The following is a 26682-nucleotide window of genomic DNA, read 5'->3' on the forward strand; positions in this document are numbered from 1 at the left end:
GTCTGCACTCTCTTTTAAACAGTTTTATACATATTAAATAATGTTAGTGCCAGCTTTGAAAGCAGAGATTCTTAACTAGTGATCCCTGAGCCCCTGAAGATCTAGTGAAATCTCTCAGATTTCATATGAAATTTTTGGTATTTTGACACATGTGCACTTTTTTTGGTTAGTATAGCAAACTAAAGATTCCAAAGATATCCTTGACCCCAATCTGCCATTTCTTCAGGAGCTTGCTATTCATGTCAGAATCTCCTCTACTCAATATTAATTTGTAGAAACCTCCTTTTATTTAAAAACTTGTGAAGTGCTTTTTGGAAATCTAGATGGTTTATACCTCTGGTTCTATTTGGTTTACTCTCTGACTTAATCTTTGAAGGGCATATATTTCCCCTTACACAAACTATTTGTTTTCTTATAACTTTATGGAGGGTTGGTAGGAGTGAGAAGTCATGTCTGAAGTAAGACATGACTTTTTAAACTTTAAATGGTAAACGGTAGGTCTGTAATTCCCAGGACATCTTTATGGATTCATGTCTGCAGTCTGGCACAGCTCTCACATGGAGGTCTTTTGAAATGATAGGTTTCATGATTTGACCAAGAAGAGTTCTACAAATTTATCCTCAAGTGTCTTCAGAGTACTTGGTTTTATCCTAGCCATTAATTACCATTTGTGTATATCTAGTTTGTTAAATAGGATATGGGAGATCTATTTTCTTTCTTTCTTTTTTTTTAACTGAGATTTATTCTAAAAATGCTTGTTCGATTAGAAAAATACAGTGAAATGAAAATTTTCCTAGTGCCTTCAGCTGTAAATAGAGTCAGTAATTCAATCAGTTCTCTCTTCTCATTATGCCTTATCTCTAAAAGTGACTTTGATGTTGTATCACCAACTGGTTCCATTATCTTTCTAACCAACTTAATTTGATTAACATGAAAAAATGATTCCTGTGAATTCTTATGAAGAGTTATGGTGCAGGTACATGTATTGTTTAGTAAGTTGCCTTTGATGGAGTCAGTGAGCACAGTTAATTGAAGAAACTTTTGGGGGACTGGGAATGGGCTGAATTTATAGTGCCTACACTTTCTGCTCCTGTGACTCATTTTCACCCTACTTTGTAGCTGGATAGGTTTGTTCACTTTGAAACCAAAATTGACAACTGACTTGGCTTCAAAACATCCCTAAGAAGTATTTCCTTTAGAAATACTTGGCCCTCAGAGAAAACCTTTAATGAAGTTTGAATAAGCACTAGTAGGAACAAAAGCTCTCGTTGAACCAAGGATGGTGTGACAGAGCCCCCTGTCCGCTGTCAGAGATCTGAGGGTTGTGTGTGGGTGGGTGCAGGGGGCGGTGGTGGATGGGAAGATGCATGGTGTTATAAAAGGAAAAAATGCTATTCACATTCAGAGAACAGTTTACTGAATTCTGGTTCCATACCAGGCAGTGTTCTCTGTGACTTATTTTCTTCTCACCATAACCCTGTAAAATGGGGATTATTATCACCATCAGTTTACACTTGGGTAAAATAAGTCTCAAGAGATTAGTTGAGCTCCCAAGGTCTTGTAGCTGATGAGTAACAGAGCTAAGATTCAATCCCAGATCCTCTGACCTACATGGTTTGTGTCCCCAACACAGTCTCAGAGCTGCCTCTAAGCAGAGAACAGCTTAAAGGGGGTGCTGTGAGTAAGAGAGGATTTTACCTGCAGCTTCCAACATTTAATATTATATTTTTAAAAATCACTGAAATAAGTCTATCTCTATAAGTCTCCTCAACTGCTGTTGGGTACACATCTGATACTCTTACAAGAGACATGGCAAATGAGCCAGACTCAGTCTTTTTTCCCCTTTCCACGTCTGTTTTTAGAAACAAGGCCTTTGTCTTCATTTATCATTGATACTGTTTTTCTAAAAGGGATTGAAGGTGATGACTCATGTCTTAATCTTTATCAGTGTCTACAGGGGAAATATATGGCAGATCTATTAGTCTGTTATGGAAAAAATGTCCTTGTGCTTTAAAAATTACATGTTTCCTTTCAGATATCTTCAAGTACATCCCACCCTGATGCGCCTTCCAAACAGTGTCAAGCGTCAGCCTTGTTTCAGTTTGCAGAGGTATGGCTTTTTTTTTTTTTTTTATTATATATGTATATATTGGGTCCAGAATATTTACTGAGCACAGCAAGTATTGGAATAGAATTTTGTCTCCTCTGGAGGACTTCAGGCATGCCTCTTGCCAATGCTAACAGTACACAGGGCAGACTGTTTATTGCTTTCTGCTGCTTGTCTGTCATCATAGATCATCTCCAGGTCTTATACCTGTTTTATAAGCATGCACTAAAGAGTTCATCCTGAATAAAAGTTTTTCATTTATTTCACTTTGCCATGTTTTTAACTTGCTTTAAAAGCTTAGGAAAATTGTCAACATGAAGGCCATAGGATCCCAATTTATTTGTTAAATTTTTCCAGTAGCAAAAATAGATGCTATTGTTGACGAATGCATCTCCCAGTGAATGCAGGGTGAATATGACGTGTTAGTTTACACTATGATGTAGCTTCAGCCAGTGTTTTTATTAGCGTTTAATCCCAGGCTTAGGTCGGGTCAGCTCTTGCAGGATCTTAGATTTCTCTGGATTGTCAGCCAAAGAGAGAGCACACACCCTGGAGAGCCTTGTCTTGGTTGGTATGGTGAGAAAGCAATCTGATAGTCTTTATTTCCCCACAAAAGCCCTGGCCTCAATCATATGCTCATTTCTAATAAGCACTGTATGACAAATAATAAAATATATCCCTTTTGAAAAAGTAAGATCCCATCTCCTTTAGGTTTTTCCCCATTTTCCTTTTTATTAATTTCAACCAAAAATGCATATCATAAACTAAGCAATTTTTTATAGGGTTGAGAGAAAATGACAAGCAGGACTGTTCTGTTTAATATTGATGTGTTGAATCACTTTGATTCATTTGCATAAAGAGTGCTTCATAAATGATATGTAAAATGATATCCTTTTGGCAGGAGAAAACCCAGCATCTTACTTTGAAAATGAGAAAAAATTACTTTTAGCTCTAACAGTTTTTTTAAAAATGCTGCTCCTTCTTGGGACACTTGCATCAACCAGCACAATATGATCCCACCAGTTGGCTTGCTTATCTGTAAGACTTCTCTGCCATAATGCTGCTTTAGTTGTTGAGGGCTATTCTATAAAAGTGGTAACCAGAATATCATATAATGGTATCATTTCACTAAGAACAATTTGCTTGATGAATCTGAATAAATTAAGATTTTATCATAATTCTTCATTATGATAAACAGGCTGTTATTTTCACTGTTGGGGGAATAGTTTTGTTTTATATTTCCTTGCTCTCCTCTAGTCATTGATATCCATTTACTTGATGCTAATAACTTTTTCAAAGATAAAAAAGAATTTTGACATGATGACTATAAATGTTTTTAGTGTTGGTACCTGATTGGTCCCATCAAACTTTCTAGAAACAGTTCTTTCAAAACACAATTTATTTGCCATATATTTAAATTCTATACTCATGAATATCAGAAAGGTTGTGGCTTGTCTTTGACACATCTGATATTTACGTATGCGTTACTTACCAAGAATTTTCAATTTAATTAAAAATGTTTGTATAGCATATCTCAGCTGATGCATTTCTAACAGGCCCTGTCACTCAGAGTGTGGTTCTTATTTAAGTGATAGCACCGTCAGATTGATTAGGTGTCCCAAAGCCCTGGGCAGCTCTAGGAAGCAATGTGAAGGTGAAGCAGCCCCTGTGTTGTGACTGGAGAATGAGATCCCATGCCTCTTTTGAATTAATTTGTTCTTGTATACTCAACTCCTCAAAAAGAAAGTTTTTTTTTCCTAATAAAGAACCTCTTCTTCCTTAGGAATTGTGCAGGAAGACATTTCCAGATGTCACTTCTCTATACTCAGTGGCATTTGTCTTCTGAGAATTTTTGACCACACATATATAAGATTTGAGGAAGCTTTAAAAAAAATTAATTTGAAAACTCATTAGGACTTGTTTCAAGGCCTTGACAGAGGAAGGCATGTATGATGGAAAACCAAAATAAAATGTTCTCCTTTGGAATCAAATACAGTTCCCATCTCAACTCTGTATTATTTTTCCTGGTTTAATTTTGCATAGGTTGATAATTAAGGGCCCTTACAATTCCTAAGCAGATTAAATTATTACATACTTAGCTGTTTAATTGTAAATGCTATATATGATTATATAAGAGAAGTATAGCACAATACACGATTCTCTAAGGATATAGATATCCTCTAGTCACTTTCCTCAGCTGACCCAAGAGAACTCTTAAGTTTCAATTTCTCTCATGTTATGATCTGACCTTATTGTCAGCCTAGTATTGCACTGGTTTATTCAAATCTAAACTATACTAACTAGATGAACTGATTAAATTATCTACTAAAATCTGCTGAGTGTATCTGTTACAGTAGAAATAGAATAGCCTATAATTACTGTGATCATATCGCTAAAGCTTTTATAATTATTTCATAAAACACCCATCACCTTTGAGAAAACACAAAGACTCTTGAAATTCTTGTTCTAATTGGTCTTTACCAGAGGCTCTCCAACTTTAAAACACATCCGAGTTCCCTCAAAGACCTGTTCAAATACAGATTGCTGAACCCCACCCCCAAAGTTTCTTATTTAATAAGTCTGCATTGGGGCCGATAATTTGCATTTTCAACAAGTTTCCTCTTAGGGAACTGCAGTTTGAGATCACTGCTCTATAGGTGGTAATTTTTACCACAAGTTATTAAATCAGCGTTATTAAGGCACTTCTGGTATCTCTGGGAACTTACAGGGAAAGGATTAAGTGAGGAGGAAATGGGCAGATAATAGAAATTCGCCCAGTGGGCCACATTATACCCCTCATCCCTCTTCTGAGAGATTCTTGGTCCTATTACGTACACTTAGAGAAAACTGTTTATATCATTTAGGCAACAGTTTTCTCTTGAAGAATGTTTAGCTTTGTAAATGCCCTTAAGATCAGGCTTGCAAAATTCTTAAGAGACCCTTAGTGTTAATTTCATTTACAAATGTTCATAACTCCAGAAAGAGGTTGGTCATTTATTGTGTAATACAATTATCCTAGAAACACACTTTTTAAAAAACAGTAAACCCAGGGCATTTCTTTAAATGAATATATTTTTTCTTGTATGTCAAGTTTTGGGTCTGTCTCACAAACTGAGAAGGATATCTTTTCCTTCTGAACCAAATCTGGTCATTTTAAAACCCATTAAAGTAACCTGCATGGAACCATGAAATTAAATAAATTAAATTAAATAAAGGACATTTTGCTTGTAGGTTCCTCATAAATGTGTAAGGGAAAAAGATATATCTGCTTTACAAGATCTAGAAAGAAATACAGATTATAGAACCCGTTTTCCTCACATTTCAGCCTGTCTCCCATTCCATATTGATGGTTATTATTCATCAAGATTCCGCTTGGCCCATCTGAAGAACCATCACTCTGTTTCCAGACTCTGATCCATTAAGTTGGTCAAAATGAGTTTCCTATCTGCATTTTTTGTTGTTTACATGTAGACTGACCCATCTGTCACTGTTTAGATCTCATTTACTGAAGACTAATGACCAAATGTAATGCCAGAAGGGAATTGCTGTCATCCATTATTTAATAGCTCTGAAAGCCATGACCAGTCCACATATCCCCTTCTCTGCCAAATGGCTGACTCTTACACCTGGAGTATACCTTTATGTTGAAAAATTGCATGTTTACTTTGAAGACAGAGAGCTAATCTGGACAATTTAGACAAATACATTTGAACACTAAAACTTCCCTTAGAAGGTTTTTACTTTGCCAATGTAAATACAACCATAATCTCTCCAAGGTATTGTCATGATTGGATTTAAGCAGTTGGTGCAGTTTTAAAGTGTTCATTTCTATGATGGCGTGCCCAATATGTTACAGAATATTATACTTGACACAGATTCCATATACTCACACTGCAGCTCATCTGTGTGAAAGTTTTCCATGTTTTATTGGAAGAATTAATATTTCTTTTAAGATAAAGGAGACCAATCATCTCATATTGTTCGTTTGTTCTTTGATTCATTTATTCACTCAGCAATTGTTGGTCATTTCCTCCCAGACTGCAGTGTTTATGATACCTGTTTTAACTGCAGAAGGCTTCTGGCTAATTTGCTTTTAATCTTTGACCACCTCTTTCCTTGATGTGCTCCCCTACCTCAGGCAGCTATAAAATTAGCAGTTTAACAACCAGGGTGATCATTTTTCTTGGCACTTTTGCTGTACGTCACATACTTTTAATGCCCACCCTGCTTATCAGAACATTATTTAATAGAGGAGAGACTACAGTGGAATTAACAGATTGGCAAGCCCCATCCAATGTGAGGAAAATAAAAAACATAGCCACAAACTTACTATGCAGTTTGGCCCAGTACTGCCCCCTACCCAGGAGGGTAACATACCATGCACTCCCCTCCACTGGCAGACCTGTCACTGAAAGACTTGTTTTAGCTATGTTATTCTTACTTGAAAGGATGTGTATGTCCCTTAAATAGGAAAAAAAAAAAAAAAAAGATGGAAATGAACAATAGTATAACAAATCAGGATTATATAAGCTGTGTTTATATTAGAAGCAGATGAGATTACTGAGAGAAAAAGTATAAAGAAAAAGAGAGAGGGCCCTAAGACAGAACCCTGAGGGAGAACATTTAAGGGCTCTCTATAGAAAGGAGAACCAAGAAAGAACACAAGGAGAGACCTTAGAGATAGTCTGCAGTATTGGAAATCCAGAGAAGACGCTCAGGACGAAGGTCAGCCATGCCCAGCGCTGCAGATAGTAGCGTAAGTTCCCACCCCTTCCCCCAGTTAAGAAGCCAAAAGGCATTTTTATAGAAAGTATATCTTACTGTTGAGTCATTCCATGAAAATTCTATTATTAGGTGATTCTAGAAACGCTGGGCCGCTAAAATACATTGATACACCCCCTACCAGCATGACCCTTTGGAAATCAGGCTTACAGCACCATTGAGCATTTAAAATACTGCCCTGTACCTACAGATAGGTAAAAATACTTTCAGATGATGAGGAAACACAGTTCTTACTAAACATTAGGCGGTGGTTTCCTTTGCAAGGCAAGGAACCATTCTCAGGGCTCGACACAGAACACTGCACGTTAGCTCAGCCGACAGGTAATGCATCTGTGTGGTCAGAAGTTCTCTCTGAGCCTCTGGGTGTGCCCTGCAGGCATTTGGCACAGGCTTTGTGGTGGTGAACCCACACACCCACGCTGGCTTGTGGTATTGAACACACACACACACAGCGTCAGGGAGTATAAACCCACAGCAATAAGCACCAGCAGAGGGAGCCAGTGGGAGAGCTAGAAAACGCTCAAGCTGTGTATTGCAGCGCCACCGGGCTTGTTGTGCTCTTGAGGGTATTACGTGATTATGTGACAAATTTAATATTCTACAGATTATTAAATTTAATAATTAACCTCCGAGGTTGCAATTTTTCACTTTATTCTAGTTTCCGTCTGTAGCTAATTTGGGGGGATTGTATTAACAGAGTTTATTCGTGTTAATAATGATAAATCCTTATAACTCATAATTGTACTGTTGATTGAGGGCATCATACGGGCTGAACACCGGGCCAGACTCTTTACTAACATAACATGTCATCTTCATAAAAGGAATACGGGGCAGATAGTGTTTCTGGTTTTAAAGGTGAGGATGTGGACTTAATTATTTCCTTCAGTCCACACAACAAAGAGTAACGAAGGCGTGTTTGTCTGACACAAAGCCATTCCTTTCTATTAATACAACATTGGTTCACATGACTGGTCAGGTCACCCCACGTCAGTGACTTTATTAAATGTGTTTGCTTTCTTAGTCTAATGATAAGGTTAGTAATTGAATTCCCCTTGTCTAGAAAAAGTAGAAGCGACATATATCAGAGAAAATTCAGCGAGAGCAAAATCTTTAGAAAGCTTCAGCCCCTAAGTTTATCTTCTAAAGAAAAAGGAAGTGATTGGGATGAATAGGGAAGGACTCTCAAAAATGATAGCACCCAGGAGGAGAAATCCCCTAAACCTTAAACTAGCCCCTTCTAAATGACCCAGGTAGCTTGTTAGATATTTGCCTCAGCAAAAGCCTCTTATTCAGCAGGTGTTCCGAGGAGAGTTTTCTCTAGCAGTCATGAAGCCTCCAGTCTCTCCTGGAGGGACGGCTCCATGACCTTCCCTGTTGGGCCTGGGGTCGCCTGTCAGGATATCATCACAAGGCAGGTTTGCCTCCTAAACTGAACTGAGAAATACCTGTCCTACGCTGAGAAAGAATTCCTAATCGTGAGGAATGTTAACAGCACAGACCATTGCTAGCTGCTCTAGTGATGACAGAACTTTTCCAGGAGAAGACTTCTTTGTGAAGATCCTTAATGTCCTTCTCAATTCTTTACTGAGTTAAGCTCGGAATTGGAAACGAAGTCTTCCTGTAAAAATGAGATAGGACGGTGTTGCTCGCTGCTGTCAGTGCCCAGGGGCCGTTTTACCAAATTTTAAGCAGAGCGTGCAGTCACCGTGTGATGGTGTGTGCTTGCTGATGTGCTTACTGAGATTTGGGGTCTTCACTGCTAATCTGTGTGCTTCAGAGCATGCTCTAAGCGCCACTGCCAGTGTTTTATATAAAACTTAGCGTCACCAGGTCTTGTCATATTGCCTAACACATTTCTGTTCAATTCTAAAAAAAAAAAAAAAAAAAAATTGTTGACTGCCTTGTTGCTATCTTTTCACAGGGATCCCAAATATAGTTCAACAAAAAATTAGCTAACTGCTTTTTGTTAAATGTGAAATGACATTAAATCTCTTTTCTGTATGACCAGTTGCTGAGTTGGTATTTATATGGAAGTGGAAATGTGTAACTCGTTTTAAGGTCACAGAGTTGAATTTAAAGCCTGGAATACTCATACTTTTTATCATCCAACAGCCACCCAAGTCACACCTGGTTTTTTTGTTCCTGTTTTTGAGGTTATTTACTAACACTGGTTTCAAAATTATAATCCCAAGCCTAACGCATTTAAGTTATTTGATACTTGAAAGTAATGATATTCTCATGAACTAAGGAAAGTTCCTGAATGGGTGTGAATGGAGAGCAAAAATTCTGGTATCACAATTAATATTCTTTGTATGAATTGTTTTCCATATAGATTTCTTCAAACACTTCGCACTTGGGTGGTGCTGAACCTGTAAAACGCTGTGGAAAGTCTGCACTCTTTCAACTGGCCGAGGCAAGTTTCTAAGAATACGTTGTGATAAATCCGCAGTGGTTGAAGACACAAAAAAGTTAATCATGGCAGCGTTGCCTGAACTGAACCATTTCACCTGTGACCGTAATGTGTGTCATGTAGAATTTTCAACAATGAGGGGGGTTCGTCTTTAATTTAAGGAAAGTGGACTTTTGCTACTAAAAGTCATCAAGCATTGAAAAAGGTTATCCAGGGAAATAGCAAAATCCTTTCACAGGTAGTATTTTAAAATAAGGTCAGTTTTTGTCTCTCGGATTGGTAAGTAAATCCATCCTACACCCAGAAAAATGGTCCAGGTAATTTTCCTCTTCTCTGATTCTCTTACGTTAATAACATCTATAAATCTCCGGAAAGCACTACTTTTAAATCAGGTAGTTGATGTTTTAATTTGGGGGGCTTTTTTAGTGAAGAACTCAAATGACATGTTCTAAAGTCTGGTTTTATAGCATCTCTCAGTTGTGCGTTTGATGTGACAGGGATATAAAATGCTACTATGCCTTTAGTCGAGTAAAAAAGATGTTTCTGTAAAGCCTGGGAAGGACAGAGCTCTCACTTGATGGGGACAGGCTGGGAGGAAGACGCCCGAAGTGGTTGTTCCCGGGGTGGGTAGGAGGGGGACCCTTTGCCAAATTGTGACCGCTCTGCCTTCAAGGGAACGTGTGGGACAGATGTCTTTAGCACCAGGACACTGTTGCAGCGGTTTTCTCCTTCAGTGGAACAAATTAGGAGGTACAAAATGGGTGACCAAATATCTCTGTTAAACTTTCTTTTCATCTGTCTTTCTTCCAATCGGTTTCGATTTCTTCTGAGTGTGTATGTGTGTGTGGTAAATTATTTTGAGTTTATTGAACTTAATGGGACAGCCTGTCATTTTCTAAATTTTAAGGTAGCTTGTGCATTAAAATTTAGGAGCTTTAACTACCTAAGTCCAGGCAGATCCAAATTAGAAGCATAAACAGTAAAGTATGTAAACAATGGGACAATCTAACCCAGTTATAGCTGACATGAAGCTGACATGCTTCTTGTATAAGACAAATTCAGACTCAAAATAGAGGGCTAGGAATAACTAGAAAACGTAGGGAGACCACAGGGAGTAGTTTTTAAAAGAACTGGGTAAGTCAGTAGCAAGGTACTATTTCTGGTAGAACTAAAGTGGCAAAGATCTGGCAATGAGTGTGCCTTTAGAGTTGTCCATGTCTTCGTAAGCAGGGAGACTATGAGGTCATAAATTTGTCAAGTATCTAAGACTATGTAGTTTGTCAAAATAATCTATTTGAAAGAAGTAATTATTTTTCTTAAATTACATGAATGGATAGCCATTTTGGCTATTCCTGTGGGGGAGGATTGTGTTTATATATATATATACAAACTTACACATATGATCTTTTAAATATTAAACAACACTAATCTGTCCTTGGTGGCTCAGACAATAAAAAATCTGCCTGCAGTGCAGGAGACTTGGGTTCCATCCCTGGGTTGGGAAGATCTTGTGGATAAAGGAATGACTTCCCACTCCCTAGAGAATTCCATGGACAGAGGAGCCTGGTGGGCTACAGTCCATGGAGTCGCAAAGAGTCGGACCCAGCTGAACAACTGACACTTTCAACTTTCAATCTATAAAACAAACTTTCAATGTAAATGTATGTTTATTAGATAGTTTTGTATTGGAAATGTTTGGGCCTTAGAGGTGCTTTGCTGTGGGGGGTGCTAGAGCAATGAAAATTTGTCTTCTCATTTTCTTTCTTTGGCACAACAGTCATTAAAAAAAAAAAGGAGTCCCCATTAAATCAGAGCTCATTAAAAAGAACACTCTTCTAATTTGTAGGGATGCATCACAAATATGAAACAGATGCTATGGTCTAACAGATGTTTCAGTGCTGGTGTCGTAATTTAAAGGGGTAAAATGACTGCAGTAAGTCTATTCCAATTATATAGCAAATCAGCTTAGACTCAGACTTAGTTTCCTATAAAGTCTGAGTAAAAATATATGCTTTGGATAAAACAGGGTCGGTAAAAATTATTTACTAAGAAAATCTTCTCACATTATTATTTGCACCACATGAAGATGATGCCATAATGCTAATAGAGTGTGTTTTAGAATAACATCCTAAAGCCTTCCCAGTTTGTAATTAAACATAAATATGTGCACAATGGATTAATCAGCATCTCTAGATAATCACCAGTGGAAATATGCTTCCTCAGTTATTTTTTTCTTCCTTGTGTATTTGATGTTCATCTTTTCTTGAACAGAATATAATATTTAATTATTTCAGGTACCTCTTTAAATAAGCATATTTAAAGGGTATTGAAGAGAATTTTTCCTGTGGCCCAAATTGTTGCTGTTGTCAGAAATCCTTAAGAACAGCTTTAAATTCACACATGCCAAGGGGAAAGCCACCAAGAAGCCACCTTCAGTTTGGGCCAGATCTTCCCTCAGGATTTATAAAGATGGCCTAACCCAGCTGCCATCCGACTGACCACTCCGAGGGCTTCCCTTCTTGTCCCCACCCTAACCCCAGGGGCGGGCTGTCACAGGCCGGGCAGTCACCTGGAGTATCGTGGCTTTGCTCCTCGTCGTGTGGAGGAAAGCAGAGAAGTGCTTGCCCTTCTTCAGCCCTGGCCTCTGTCAGGCACAGTGAAGACAGCTTTGAGAGAAGCCCTGTTAGAGACTGGCTGAAGACGTGTCTCCTCATGGTTTGGCAAGAAGCAAGCGACGTTTTAGATGTTGATTTATTGCTGCTGCCTTCTCCTCTCTGACCAAGCAAAAAGAGAAACCAGAGGAAATCCGCGGCAGGCAGAGACTTAGGACAGCCTGCTGCAGTCTCTCTCCTGGCATTGCAAACATGCATTTGTTTTCCAGGGGCCACATGAGCACGTAGAAGGTAGTTCGACTTGAGCAGGCAAGAGGCCGTGCGCCAGTCACGGGGAGACGGCTGGCCTGGGACTGTCTGATCTCGCCCTTGACGGTCTGAGGAGCTCCCACTGCAGGAGTGTTGTTTGGCTGGTTTGCACCAGGACAGCTGTCCCAGTACTCAAACGCCAAAACACCTCCTGTTGTTGGTAAAAAGACTGGGACCCTACCCGCTGAGGACCTTGGCAGTGACTCTGCCAGCCCAGCTGGGCTCGCCTGTCCTCCTGGCAACTGGAGGGCCCAGCAGCCCGGACACACATCCCTTCTGGTTGCTCAGCGCTCCTGCCTGCTAAATGTTTTCTATACCATCTTTGTCCTTGACATCCCTACCAGGGTCATTCAGTCTTACATGGGGTTAGTAGAAACACAAAGGGAACCAGGGGTAGTTGTCTTTACCTCCACCATTCCTTCTTCTGTCCTTTCAACCAGTGGCTTTATGTCTTGTGAAGGAAGGGCCAGGAACCCACCCAAGATCTAACCACCCACCGTTCCCAGCTTCATTCCTGCAGCCGGGCACGGGGGGAGTGGTTGAGGAGCCCTCCCCAAGACAGGTTGTTTCTTATAAGAAAACTCTTGGAGAAAAGCAAGAAATATGGTAGGCATGTATTTGTTGCTGTGCTTACACCCACTTTAACAGGCAAAAAGAAAACTGGAAGAGGCTGGCAGCAGACAGAGACTTGGATTGGCCTGCACTCTCAGTGTGGGCATTGTGAGGACCCCTCCCCATTTCCCAGCACCCAGGCCGGGAGGTCCTCCAGCAGAAGGCTCTGCTTTAGGCATTTGATTGACATTTTAAATTGGGTGGATTTTTAATAGCTGAAAGAGACCTGGAAATTCTGGGATCTATTCCAGTTATTTTTCAGGAATCTACTCCAGCTGGGAAGGGGGATTTGGCACTGTGCTGCTGAGGTCAGGCAATTGTGAAAAATATAGTCTTTGATGTTTGAACCTCCATGAGGTTCATACTGTTCAGTTAATCAGTTAATTGGTGCAGGTACTATAATGTATTGTGTTTCCTTTCCTTTTGAAATTAATTAGGTCAGGTCACATAAAGAACAGCAGAGCATCCTCCTGGAGATCACTGTGTACAATAGTTGCTCTAGTTGGAGGACTCACAGAGACATCTTTATCTGTACATTTTCGCAAAGAAAATGCTACACTTAAAGATATCTGTTACTAAAATTGCTCAGTACAGCAAGTAGAGCAGTTATTCATTTATTCCAGCAAACAGTTGTTTCTGAGAGCCTGTTCCATGCTGTTAACAGTGAGGCAGCTGACGCTACCTGCATATGGATGTACGATGAGATAACCTGTGAGCTTTCTTTAGACATCAGTGGTATTGGAAGACCTTAACTCCAGATCCAGTTTTGGTGTTTGGAATGCATTCAGGGGCTGGAGCATAAGCCTAAAAGTATTAATTTTACTTCTAATATTTTTTATCTGCAAGTAATTTTTATTATCATAAAATAATAATGACCAATGTCTGTTATCTACAATGTGTTAGGTACTCTTTTATGTACTTTATATGTAGTCATTGAATTCTCACACCTGAGGTCAGTATTATTATCATTCCTCTTTTACACAGTTAAAAAAAAAAAAGGACAGACAAGTTTTGTGATTCACCTAAGGTCACATGGACAGGAAGCGTTAGAGCATCGCTAGGAATCTAGGCAGTCTCTCCACAGCCTGGGATCTTCAACACTATGCTATTCTGTCACCTTGTTTTAGATAAATATACAAGACTGTGCAAGTTAGTTGTTATAGGAGTTTGCACGTTATAGAAGGCTCTATGGAAGACAGCTTACTGCTACACATATGTGTATGGCTGAATAAGATGACAGATTGTTCAAGACTGCTGTCAAAGAAATGGAGCTGATATTTCCTTTTTAAAAAGTGATTCTACTTTTGCAACTGCCAAGATACATCTTACACCCTTAAATAAGTGCCTGATTGAGAATATACTTTGGGAGATACTGTGAGAAGTATAGGAAATTATAGTGTACACCTCCTGTCCTCTAGGAGCCTGTTCTCCAGTTGTAAGGAGATAAAATATAAAAAGTTAAGGGATAAGAAATAAATTAATGGTGCAAGTGGTTTCACAGGAAATCATGCCATGAGATGAGGAAGCTCAATTTGAGTGATGCCCAAAGTGAACGTGTAAAATCAGGAAACGGAGCCGTGAATTAAATACCCCAGCTGGAGTGCGCTGGGGACTCAGCACCGAGGAGGAAGCATGGAGATAGACGGTTCTTTGAAGGAGTTCTTGGGGAACAGAGGTTGAAACTAGCAGCCTTTTGGCCACACCCAGCTTTAAGGGATGTTCCCTTTGGCCCACAGTTTGTCGACCTGTGTTATATCTGACATTTGAATTAGTGCTAATACTTTAAGGTTACAGATTTCTAGGAAATGCATACTTTTGACTTCTCTTGAGAACAGGGAGGGCCTGGAGACACTGGAGCAGCCTCTGCATGAGAACAGGTGGCCAGAGTGGAAAAGTGGCTGCCCCCGTAGAGAGGTGTTTGTGGTACAAATGTCGCTGTCCTCTCCGTCCCCTCCTGAGTCCAGACCGTGCGCCCAGCAGTCATTGCCAGTATCCATTTGCATTGTCCGTTCCCCCCGCCTTCTCTCCCTAACCAGCCATACACAGTGGAGCTGGTGATTTATGCATAATTAAACGGAGAGATGGGGGAGATAGAGCAAAGAGATAAAGGCAGGCAGACATGAAACAGGCAGAGGACAAGTAAATCAGCCGAGCACGGGTGCAGGGCTCTGCCAGGAGACTGATGGAAGGTGAAGGCGGAGTGTCGCTGCAAGTCAGAATTGGGAGGGTGTTTAGTGGGAAGCAGAGACGCTCGTACTTGAAAATAATGAAGGGCGATTGTAGATCTGGAGCCAGGGGGGTGCAGTGGCAAGAACAGCCCTTGAAGAGACTCGCTTACTGGCCACGGGGGTGGCAGGCTGCAGGGGATCCAGTTGGATTTGATGACTGAGTCTATGTCAGAGGGAAAGGAAGGCAGTCAGCAGCCATTCCAGCCCTGAACTTGAGTGTGGGGAAGGGTTTCCAGACGTTTGCCCTCATTGCTCTTGGAGCCTGACTTCGGGAAAGCTGGGTGTTTGTTAACCTGGGCGGGGCGGGGTGGGGGGGGCTCCCAAGGTAGAAAAGCATGCTGAGGGAGAAGAGATACCTGGGGACATCCGTACTCAGAGTCCACGTGAGGGGACGGCCAGCTCGGTAAGCGGTCGAGTTTGGAAAGCAGAAGCCCATGTTCCTCCGAGCACAGGAGGAACGGTGAAAACCAGTCACCACAGGATTGCTGGATTCAGCTGTGTTGTACTTCTCTTCTCTATCACAATTTGTGAAACAAATCATCTCTAATGGTGCCGCTGAAGAGAGAGAATGCTGGACCTCTTCAGATACACTCTTCATAGATATAATAAGCAAGATTTTGGGTATGGTGGGCCCCAGGGAATTGAAAAAGTTTTCATTAACCCTACTTATGAAAAAAAGGAGATGTTTTCAGAGACCTCAGCACCTTAGTTTTTCTTACCTTTCTCAGTCTTTCTTAACTTGAAAAAACCACATATAATGAAAATCAAATGGATGGGTAACAATGAATTTATTACAGTAACTATAAAAATTAAATCTTATGGACAATTATGGCTCACTTTAAGAGGAGCTGAATTATGTTAAAATTACAGAAATCATATCATATATTGGTAGAAGTAGGACGTCTCATCCCTCCTGTTAGCATTCCGGCCCCACCACCAGCGGTTATAGGTGGTATTTAATCAAGGTGTGAGTCTATTTCTGTGTTCTCTTGTGTCCTCATTCTTCCTTCATTCTGCTGTAGCCCCCTGAAGCCCAGAACCTCAGCATGTAGTTCCCGGCCTCACCCACACCCTTATCACAAAGCAGAAGTCTATATATAATTACTATGTATTTGAAGGGGCCTTTTATTTGAGAGTGGTGCATTTCTTTCCTTTTTGTGCAGAGTTACAAGTCATTTTTAGAAAACCCTTATGCTAAAACTTTTCATTTTATTTCTAATTACACCAATTTACTTTAGTAGGGACTGAAATATAGCAACATACCTAATGACTTCCTTTAATACCATTGAAGGAGACTTCAGTAGACGGCCTCTTGAAACAAAGGCCATCCCGACCCCATCTATTGTCTTTAAAAATGGTATAGTTCCTGAAGAAATAGCAAAAAACATTTAAACCACCACTCCACCTGGCCCAGTTGTTAACAACAAAGCAAATAGTAAGCTATTTAATAGATGCACAGATTTTAGTGTTGAGAGACACTGAGACCACTGTTGTGTGACCAGTTATCTTTTATAATACAGAAAATTGAATTTTCTTAGCAGTGATACTATTCTTTATTCTGTGAAACCATCAGCCAGTATATTTTTATGGCAAAAACATCCTGGTTCTATGTAATTATGGGAGGGAAGCACATCTTGGAAAAATACTGCTGAGTGTCATCCTGGGGTTATGTCTACGTTGTTTTGGCAAATAATAAGCCAGTATAAAGTCACTGTAAACATACCTTGGCTGCAAAGCATTTGTTTTGTACTAAAAAGCGGAAATTTGGAAATTGAAACTTCTTGATTAGTGGGTCTGTTTTCACACTGCCTTGTTTTTAATTGAGCTGGCTCCTTGATAACAGACAACGAAAGACAAAATATAATTAAGACGGAAATAATATGGTATATTTTGGAACTCCGTACCCATTTCTTTGTACTAGTTCAGGGCATCCTCTTCTTTGGTATTATTTCTTATCTAGTGCACATGATTAATTATTTTTCACTGGCTATTTCACTCAGTCTTTTAAAGCAGGACACATTAATAAATGAATCTATCTTAACATTTGTCGAAAGGAATACATTTTGAAACGTCTTTGATTTGAGGAGGTAAAAGTTTGCTGTAGCACAGATTTACTATGTCTTTAAAGCAACTCCCCAATAACAGTCCCCGAGCCTAAGGTGTGGTCTTACCTGAACTGAAGATGATAGCCTCTCTAAACTCAGGAATACAAAAAAAAAACCCTCCATTTTATCTTTATAGAGATTTCAATGTCTTTATTTTTTTCCTCTGCAGTCATTTTGAAGAGGGTAGATTTTTACGTGTCTGTCCAGCATGTACTTTCAAAGGATCTAGGTTTCAGCATGATGGTTTTTGTTTGTTGGGGGCAGTGAGTTACATTTCTTCTAGCACATCACTATCAGGCCACTCTGACTATACAAAACAGTAATAAATCTCAGTGTATTTTCAGTTGTCAGAGGTAAAGTTAAAATACTGGTGAGTGATCTTCACGGGTGCCCCTGGGAACCGTAACTAAGGACAGTGGCCGTGGTCCGGGCCGAGCCGCAGCGTGGTCGTGATTAGCATTGTTTTTTGTAGACTCCTTCCCGGTATCAGTCAGAATGCATTTTAGGTTCACCATTCACCTCGGAACTAATGAACCATTCAATCCAACACAATTATCTTTTGAATGCCTTCATTTTGAAAGCTACTAGGATATTCTTGGAGGAGAAGACAAAGGTGAACAGGATATATTTTGTGCCCCCCCCACTCCGAGTTACAGTTATTAAAAATAGAATAATCCCTGAGGGAATATACAGTAGATATCAAATATTTACGACCAGCATTTGATTTAAAACATTATCATTTTAACTTCTTTGAGGACAGCTGTGGGGGTGCCATACAGCAGGTGTCCTGCAGATGATTTTCCATTCTCACTTTTAAAGAAGGTTATTGTTCTATTTAAAGCAATAATAGAAGAATAAATTGTCATTTACTAAGGCATGGTCTGTTTCAAGTCCTGATTAACAACCAACCCTCTACTAAGGGCAGATGAGCTAATTAATAACAGACATTAATCCTGTGCAGTTTTATTCACTTGAGTTCACGTTGATTTATGTTCTTCTGTGTCCACTGTGTGCACATCCTTGCATATGTGTATATAATGTCATTGGTTTGCGCTTTCCTGAGTCCCTCTGAAGTGTTACATATACACCCCAAAGTAGATGTCACTAAATGACGCTTGTACCCAAAAGGGAACTGAGCTTGATTATATCTTTAGTAAGAGATGCTTCTTGAAAGATAATTGATTTAAGATCTTCCTGAATCTAGTGTTATATACGGTTTTCCCCATGGTATAGAGTCGTTCAACCCTAGAATGAAAAATTGGAGCAGTTGGTCTGCCAGGGCCATGATGTGCTATTAATGAGACCAGTACGAATATTACTACTAATAATAGGCAGCATTTATCCTACATGGCATTAGCCCCCAAAGGGGTGGTTGTCACCGTGCATTATTCTTGCTCAGTGCTTGGACACCAACTTAAGTACTCTACATGTGCAGTTCGCTGAAGCCCTCAGTATCGCTAAGGCAAGCACTGTATTAATGTCCACATTCTAGAGATTAGGAAATTGAGGCACAGAAAGCTTAGGAAAGGGACTAGCTGGTGACAGAGCCAGTCCTTGGTCACGGACAGTCTGGCTCTAGAATCCCTGCCTTTTGAAACTGCCTCTCAGTAACAGAACTTGCTCACGTCTAGGAGTGGTGGCATCTTCTTTGGTTTTTTGTTTGTTGTTGAGTCGCTAAGGCATGTCCAACTCTTTTACGTCTTCTAAGAGGTACTAAATCCATAGCTGTTGATGTCATGTGAAAATATAGACTGCTATTTCCTAGAAACTTTTGAAAATTATTTCTAATCATATTTGAACTCATAAAAAAGAAGATGAAAACTGGGAATTATTGGAAGTCTCCCCACCTACCCGCCTCCAAACTTACTGTCTAATGTGTGTTCCCAGGATCTCTGTGCCTTGTATGCTGGCTTATATCCCAAGTGGCCGCAGACTCCCTTTCCTGGGTACCTGTGTCCCCTGATTTCTGCCTGGATTCAGCCAGTGGGAGACCCTGGCAGAAAAATTATGGGATGGGAGGAAAAAAGCGTCTGGGATGCAGGGAAGGGGTGGGAAGGGGCGGGGTAAGCAAAGGCAACGTCTCTCTCAGGTATCCAGCTCCTGGGAGCTTGGCCCACCATGGGCCCATCTGCCACCAAGGACCTAGCCCTTGGGCTGCACAGCGCTCCTTCCCCCATTTGTCCTGCCGTGGCTTCCCGCTGTTGCTAGTCCCTAGGTGACCTCGCCACCTCCTGTTTGGGTATTCCAGGTCTTCATAACCTGTGTAATCAATTCATTCCAAGCCATAAATTCCCTCGCCTAGAAATGCCTTCCGTTGTGTCTGTTGGTGTCCTTAGTCCCTGACTGCTGCCCAAGCCACCCTCATTTTCTGTTTCCTAAGCTTAAAAATAGGCTGAGAGAATGCAGTCGACATACTGTGTCCAGATTTCAGCAAAACTTCTGACAGGTCATCTTACGATGTCCTTGTAAACAGAATGGGAGGAATTTAGAGTGGACTGTTAAACATTCTTAGGTTGCGAAAGTTTATTAATGTTCAAAATCAACCTGATGAAAGGGCTCTAAAGGTTTGTCAGAAGGCTGTGTCTTTGGCCATGTCCTACTCAACATTATTACCAAAGATTTGGACCAAAATAAAAAAAGCAACTTTATCAAATATATGTATAAGACCAAACTGAAAGGTAATTTAACTCAGATTTTGAAAGGATGTACTTTGTAAGGAAAAGTGAAAAATCTTGCATCTAGGTACAAAAAATATAAGCATATTGAATGACAAAGACCAAGCTCCCCAGCATAGTATGTGGGTAGTCCAGAATTTTAATTAACTACAAACCTAATACAAGCCAGAAGTTTGACCTGTTTTTTAAAAAAAACAACAGTGGGGCAAGTTCATCTTTAGTTCCCATTAGAAGATTAGGGTTGATATCAACTGACAAATAGTCTCACTTTTCACCTGGAGTATTACAGGATAGCTAGGAACTTAATCTAAGAAAGATGAGTGTTTTCCAGACTTAACGTTATTTGCGAGTTTTATTTGCACATATTCATTTATTTTTGCCTCACAACAGCTCACTGGAGGATATACTGTTAGCATTTCTCAGCCTTTATCCTCATATGGATTTAAGTATAAGCTCAGTAGCTCACTGTGTGGCCTTGGGCAAGTACGACGCTCACACAGTTTATTTCAATAAAGTCTATTCTCACTTCACGATGACCATACTGCATCTAGATAAAAGGGACCCAAATTTTAAAAGGCCAGGAAGCCTTTACATATTATGAGCAGTTTGCCAGGGGGAGAGAGACTCATGGGAGCATAAAGTCTGTCTTCTAGGATTTGAAGGTCTGTCACACGAGAGGAGGAGTGAATTGATTTAAGTGGCTTCAGGGAACAACCAGGACTAAGATTTTTGCTCAATATTTAAAAATTTCAAACAGAATTGCCCTTATTGCCCTCTAATATGGTCACTGTCTTTGTGCCAAAAGATTTTCATTCTCAGGTATTTTAGTAAAATGAATTTCTATACTAGGAAGAATGTTAAATTAGATAACATTAGATAATTAGATAAGTCTAGATCAACACTCAACTCTGAGAGTCTGATTTCTGTGTGTTTTGGGTTTTGGTTAGTGAGATTTGTGATTTGTAGTTATTTGTTCTATTGTTATAATTTAACTTCCAGCCATATAATTGTTTTTCTTGTAATTTAGAATTAGCGTGCTCTATTTATGAAAAAACTTTTAAGAGCCTGAAACAAGGAAGTAAAGCTTGACTATGCTCAGTGTAATTACATTCCCAAGAAATATTATGCTATTTCCTGGAATATGTCCCCAGAGTGAATGTCTGCATTTGTTCCATTTCATTCCTAGCTATAGAATCCTATCAGGGGTGATGAGGAGCATCATTCTGAAATATATTGAAGCTGAGAATAGTTTGCAAAGTGTTATTGGGTTTGCTAAGATGAACCTGTACAAATGCAAGCCATTGGTTCACCACTGTGAAAATCAAGGCCTGTGTGGCAAAGGTCCCTGAAATGACTTATTAAAGGCCACCAGAGTGATCGTGCTTGAAAACTGTAAAATTTACCTTGATGCCTTTCTAGCCGCCTTGCCAGAACTAGCATAGTGTCTTTCCCCATATGGGACAGTTAGATTCAGGAAGGACTAGTATGTTTGAGAAAGGAAAATAAAAATTATTTCAAAATTGAAACAGAAACAGCAGATCTCCCCTGAGAGAGAAGCACAGAGGGAAGATGAGATGTATCAGTATTTCAGAATTAATTTAACGTTTTGCTTTGATTTTTTTTTCTGGTTGGGTTTAATAAAGGGAACTTCTCAGTCTTCGTAACTGTTTGCTGAGGCCTAAAAGTTAACTGATTTCCTGAAAAAGACAGCTCTGTTGTGAATTTGTAGTATTTCAGAACTTTCCTGTGAATGATCCTAAAGGACTGGGTACTCTCGTCACCTCATTTCTTTAAAGAAACCTCACACTGTCTACCTTCCCCCAGCCTTTTCACCAGTTTTTTCCCAGATTTATTAATCATACTATAATTCTCATGGAAAGATTTGAGATGCCCTGAAATTACTAAGGGAAAAAAATGAGGCGAAATAGTATCTGATGTTTAATTCAATGTATTATCCATTTTAAAATGGATACTTTAAAAAATGAAACCTTTATAGCTGTTAACAATCTCTGGCAACTTGCCACTCCATAAAATGGTGATTTTTCTTTTAAAACAGTTTCGTTTCCTACTCAGGTACTTGATGTGGGGGCTCAGCATGCCCTAATAGTCTTTTCCCTCTAAATTGACAGTCAGTGCCGAGGAGATGCAATGAGTAATGGCTAAGAATCCCTGTGCTGCTCTGGCCTCATCAGCCTTGTCACTGTGAGGAATTCCTCAGAGGTGCTGGGGGGCTGGGGTGGAGGCTGCCAGGACCACATGGGACGGGCGTTATTGATCCTTATACCTTTAGTGCCCTCCATTAGGCCTGGCACCTGGGCATCTCACAGGGAGTGTTTCTGAGTGAAAACCGAGGTATTGAAGATGAATTTTACAATGAACTATAATTTCCTTTTTTAGAAAATAGCTTCAGATTGCAGTTTCAAAGTACCTAGAGCTGCTGGGGAGGAAGATGGCAACATTCTCCTTTAATGTCCTATATGTGAAATTTGGGGAGTTTAAAAACTAACCGAATTGCTGCCAGATCTGTTTTGATACTCAAAAATTTTCAAATTTTAGGGAAAGTGATATAGTATATGTATCTTACAGTATGCCGTTCATTCCTCCAGTATATATTCAAATTCATGGAGATTTGGTAGCCAAAATATGCATAGTCACGCTGAGGTGAATTAGCAATGCAAAGCATTTTCATTATAGTTCTGGTCAGAATTTACAGCCATGTAAGTTCGGATCAGATCAAGTTTGCTAACAAGTTTTTTAAAGAAAGCAACCCACTACTTATTTTTCAGAGCTTTCATCTTATAATTTCTAATTTCAGGTGGTTAGGTAGAAATTGTTGCTATTTCCCTCATATTTCCCCAAGAGAAAAAGAAAAGGTAAATATCTGAATAGAGTTTGGGGGTGATTTACTAAGCACTGCCGTGCACGCATCATCTCACTTACACCTCACGGGACCCTCTGAGATAACTATCATCATCATTTTCATCTCACAAAGGCAGCAGAGGACTAGGGGCTGAAATGACTCCTTCTAGGAACAGAATTAGCAAGGAGCAAAACTGGGACTCAAGCTCAGGTCTTACAACTCTGGCTTCCCCCCTCCTTTTACCAAGTCTCATTTTCATACAAAAAGCTCCATCAGAAACTGGAAAATGACGATTTGAGTGTATGTTCCTCCAGAGCTGAATGAATATATTATAAAACTTTTATTAATTTGAATAAGTTGGTTTTGCAGAAGTGGACTTGTTATTGTAAAGTTTGAAGTTTGTTTTGATTGTTTTTTTAAAAGGATGCAATTTAAAAGCTTAAGGTAATTTCAGGTATAGAATAATGTGTTTTATTCTCATTGTGTTTAACTGTTTAGATGTGCCTGGCATCAGAGGGGGTGAAAATGGAAGAATCAAAGATTAGAGCGAAAGAATTAGATGGTGGAAGAATTAAAGAATTGGAGAAGGGAAAGGAAGAAAGAGACACAAAAATGGAGAAAATGGATGAAGCCAGGTTACAGAAAGAAGCAGAATTTGAAAAACCAGCTAAGGAAAATGTAAGAGATTCTAAGGAAATAAGAAATTTTGAGGAGCTGCGAATGGATGACATAATCGGTATAAAAATGGAAGCTCCCAAAGAAATTAAAAAGGAAGAATTAGAGGAAGATCAAAAATGTGGTCACTTCCCTGATTTTTCCTACTCTGCCAGTAGCAAGATAATAATAAGCGATGTTCCCAGTAGAAAGGACCACATATGCCATCCTCATGGAATCATGATCATCGAGGATCCCACAGCCCTAAGCAAACCAGAGAAGCTAAAAAAGAAAAAGAAGAAAAACAAAATGGATCGACACGGAAATGATAAATCCACACCCAAGAAGGCCTGCAAGAAGAGGCAGTCCTCGGAGTCAGATATTGAGAGTGTCATGTACACCATTGAGGCTGTGGCCAAGGGGGACTGGGGCATCGAGAAGCTTGGAGATACCCCTCGAAAGAAGGTCCGCCCATCCTCCAGCGGAAAGGGGAGTATTTTGGATGCCAAGCCACCAAAGAAAAAAGTAAAATCTAGAGAGAAGAAAATGGCGAAGGAGAAATCCTCAGACCCCACCAAAGAGTCGAGACCTCCAGATTTTATCAGTATTTCTGCCAGCAAGAACATTTCTGGTGAGGTGCCAGAGGGTATAAAAGCAGAACCGTTGACCCCCACGGAGGACGCGCTCCCACCCACCCTGTCGGGACAGGCCAAGCCTGAGGACAGTGACTGCCACAGAAAGATAGAGACTTGTGGCTCCCGGAAATCGGAGAGGTCTTGCAAAGGTGCTCTTTATAAAACCCTGGTGTCTGAGGGCATGCTCACCTCTCTGCGAGCTAATGTTGACAGAGGTAAGCGACTTCTCAAAATCTGAAAAGAACCTGGAAGCCTAGCAGAATTCCTCCCTTAGAGGTATTGAAAAGCAATTAAGACCGCAGTAAAGAACCTTTTAGTATCAAAATAGTATCTTAGATTCGTATGAGTCTTTGTGGTTTATAGATTATAGACATTTGTCATTTTACCGTATGTTTTAGCACCATAGAGGAACGTTTCTATTCATTTCAGATGTAATTCTCAGAATATAAGTGTTCTAAGTTAATCCCATCTTTTTCCTTTTTACTGGTGTCGGCTGACTTTTTGTTTTGAAGGATCAGCATTGCATGTGTAGAGCTCTTAGTCTAGTTTTTAACTGATGGAAATAATTTTCAGAATCACGCAGGTATGTTTGACAGAATCTTGACCTGTAGACTCTAGAAACAAGAAATTTATCTAGGCCTCCCCGCTAGATAATCAGAACTGTAATTGAAGTGAATAGCTCTTTAAAATACAACAGTTCCAGAAACTAGTTAATGTGTATTCCTTTATTCCATAAAGTGTTTCATATACATTTATCTGTTTTAAAATATAGTATCTGACTGGGGGACTGCCTCTTGCCAAACTAAATTCCAGCCATAGATATGTGTGAAAATAAGTCTCACAAATCCTGAATGGAGATCCTTAAGGGTACATTTTGCCCCAGGGAGGTCATTCCACTGAGTGTTGGGGAAATTAGAATTAATAATGTGCAGCAGTAAAGGGCTCCCACACCTCAGGCTAATTCTGTAATGGAAAAGTAAATAGTAGTTAGTCTTTCTCCTGAGTCAAGTAGCACCTGTTGAGTTGTGAGACTGTGGATCTCAGTCTGTAAGTTCCTTTTTTACATATTCTGTTATTGAAGGTCGTCCTGAGTTCTCTGAAATAGTTAACAAATAGCATCATGCAAATAGTACCTAAGGGGTCAAGAGGTCATTTGTGAAGCAATGAAGATGATTTTCTTTCCGCCCCAATATGCCAAGCACACTCTTTTGAATTTCCTTAGGGAAACGAAGCTCAGGAAAAGGAAACTCGTCTGATCATGAAGGGTGTTGGAATGAAGAAAGCTGGACGTTTAGCCAGAGTGGGACCAGTGGAAGCAAGAAGTTGAAGAAGACAAAGGGAAAGGAAGACTCTGTCCTCGGGTAAGCGCCTGTGGGCACGTCAGCCATGTGGCACAGACCGCACGTGCAGTGGTATTATGTTTCCAAGGCAAACAAATCACTAACAGCTTATGCTTTGAGTATTCAGTCAGCCCTTACTGTGGTCTTAGTGAACTCGTGAAGAAATACAGATCATCATGTGATTCCTGCTGCTAGCATGGTGTGTGAGCAATAGTGTCTTTCATGTTTTAATTATGGTACAAAATGTGTAGATTGTAGACTTAGGCCTGAGTTTCGATTGAGGTCCACCTTGTATTAGTGATGTGACATTGTAAATCCTTTCATAGCGCCAAGATGTAGTTCTAATCTGAAGTTTACGATGAATATCACGTTTATACTTCGCTGATTTTATATACTCTGTGTACTTCATATAATATTTGTAAAGGTTATGCACACATTTATAAAATAATGGCAGCTGAGAATATACATAAAATTATGTTCCTACCTCTAATCTTGTTTTGCTTAAACCATGTTCTAATGCTCTAAGGTAAAAATATTAGGTAGAATATTCTCTCAATATAGAGAATATTCAGCAATTATTTATGTATTAAAATGAAGCATCAAGAAGGAGCATACATTGAGGTAAAATAATTAAGAACTATTTTATTTTTTATTATGTAAGACAGACTCCTAATGCCAAGCTTAACATAAAGCATTTGATAGGCGATGCGGTACTTTATATGGTGAGAAAAGAAAGCACTGTATAGTCAGCCGTGCTGTCCTTTAGCTTTCTCATTAGCCGAATTTGAAAAGAATACTCTGAATAGAAATAAGTACATTTTAATATACTTTCCATATTTTTTCATAAGTATGTTAAAGGTATGCAGATTTCATGCATTAGGAGTATTATATTTGTTTTATCCATAAATATTTGCATTTCTTTTTGTGGGGTAATGTATTTTGTCAACTGGACATTACAGTGCTTTCAGGTCTGGTTAATCTTCAGGTCCTCATTACACAGTGGGAGGGTGCAAAGTATTTCCCATGAGAATGATTCTTCAATATTATTTATATTGAGATGATATATTTATAACTTTATATATTTTGTTCTAATATTTTTAGAAGTCCAAAGTTCAGATTATTTTGCCGACATTATGCTTAAAGAGTGACATGAAAATCCTCACATTTGTCACTGTCAAGCACAGAAGTATTTGCAGGATTTTCTTAAAAAGTGACAATTGAGTGTCCGAGCCAGTTCTCTCTTATCTTCTGGAATTACCAGTGTCCTGTAGGTCTACACGCCGAGAGAGGTAGAGGTCTTACTGCAGACAGTGTGAAAGCCCAAGGGAACAAATAAAGCAGGCCTGAAGGCTC

At 39.6% G+C, this 26682-nt stretch overlaps 1 protein-coding gene across 13 annotated transcripts in view; it reads left to right on the plus strand.

Annotated features, from left to right (window-relative positions):
* The window catches only part of BBX (BBX high mobility group box domain containing), a 299562-nt gene that overhangs the window by 239152 nt on the left and 33728 nt on the right, over nucleotides 1-26682 (plus strand). For all 13 annotated transcript variants that reach the window (XM_043448957.1, XM_043448969.1, XM_043448958.1 and 10 more), the window contains 4 exons: nucleotides 2036-2110; nucleotides 9222-9302; nucleotides 23199-24204; nucleotides 25212-25350. In XM_043448957.1, the coding sequence (XP_043304892.1) occupies nucleotides 2036-2110; nucleotides 9222-9302; nucleotides 23199-24204; nucleotides 25212-25350 (1301 nt within the window). The remainder of the gene's footprint in view (nucleotides 1-2035; nucleotides 2111-9221; nucleotides 9303-23198; nucleotides 24205-25211; nucleotides 25351-26682) is intronic.

The sequence above is a fragment of the Cervus canadensis genome, chromosome 27, assembly GCF_019320065.1.
Source record: "Cervus canadensis isolate Bull #8, Minnesota chromosome 27, ASM1932006v1, whole genome shotgun sequence".
Classification (NCBI taxonomy): domain Eukaryota; kingdom Metazoa; phylum Chordata; class Mammalia; order Artiodactyla; family Cervidae; genus Cervus; species Cervus canadensis.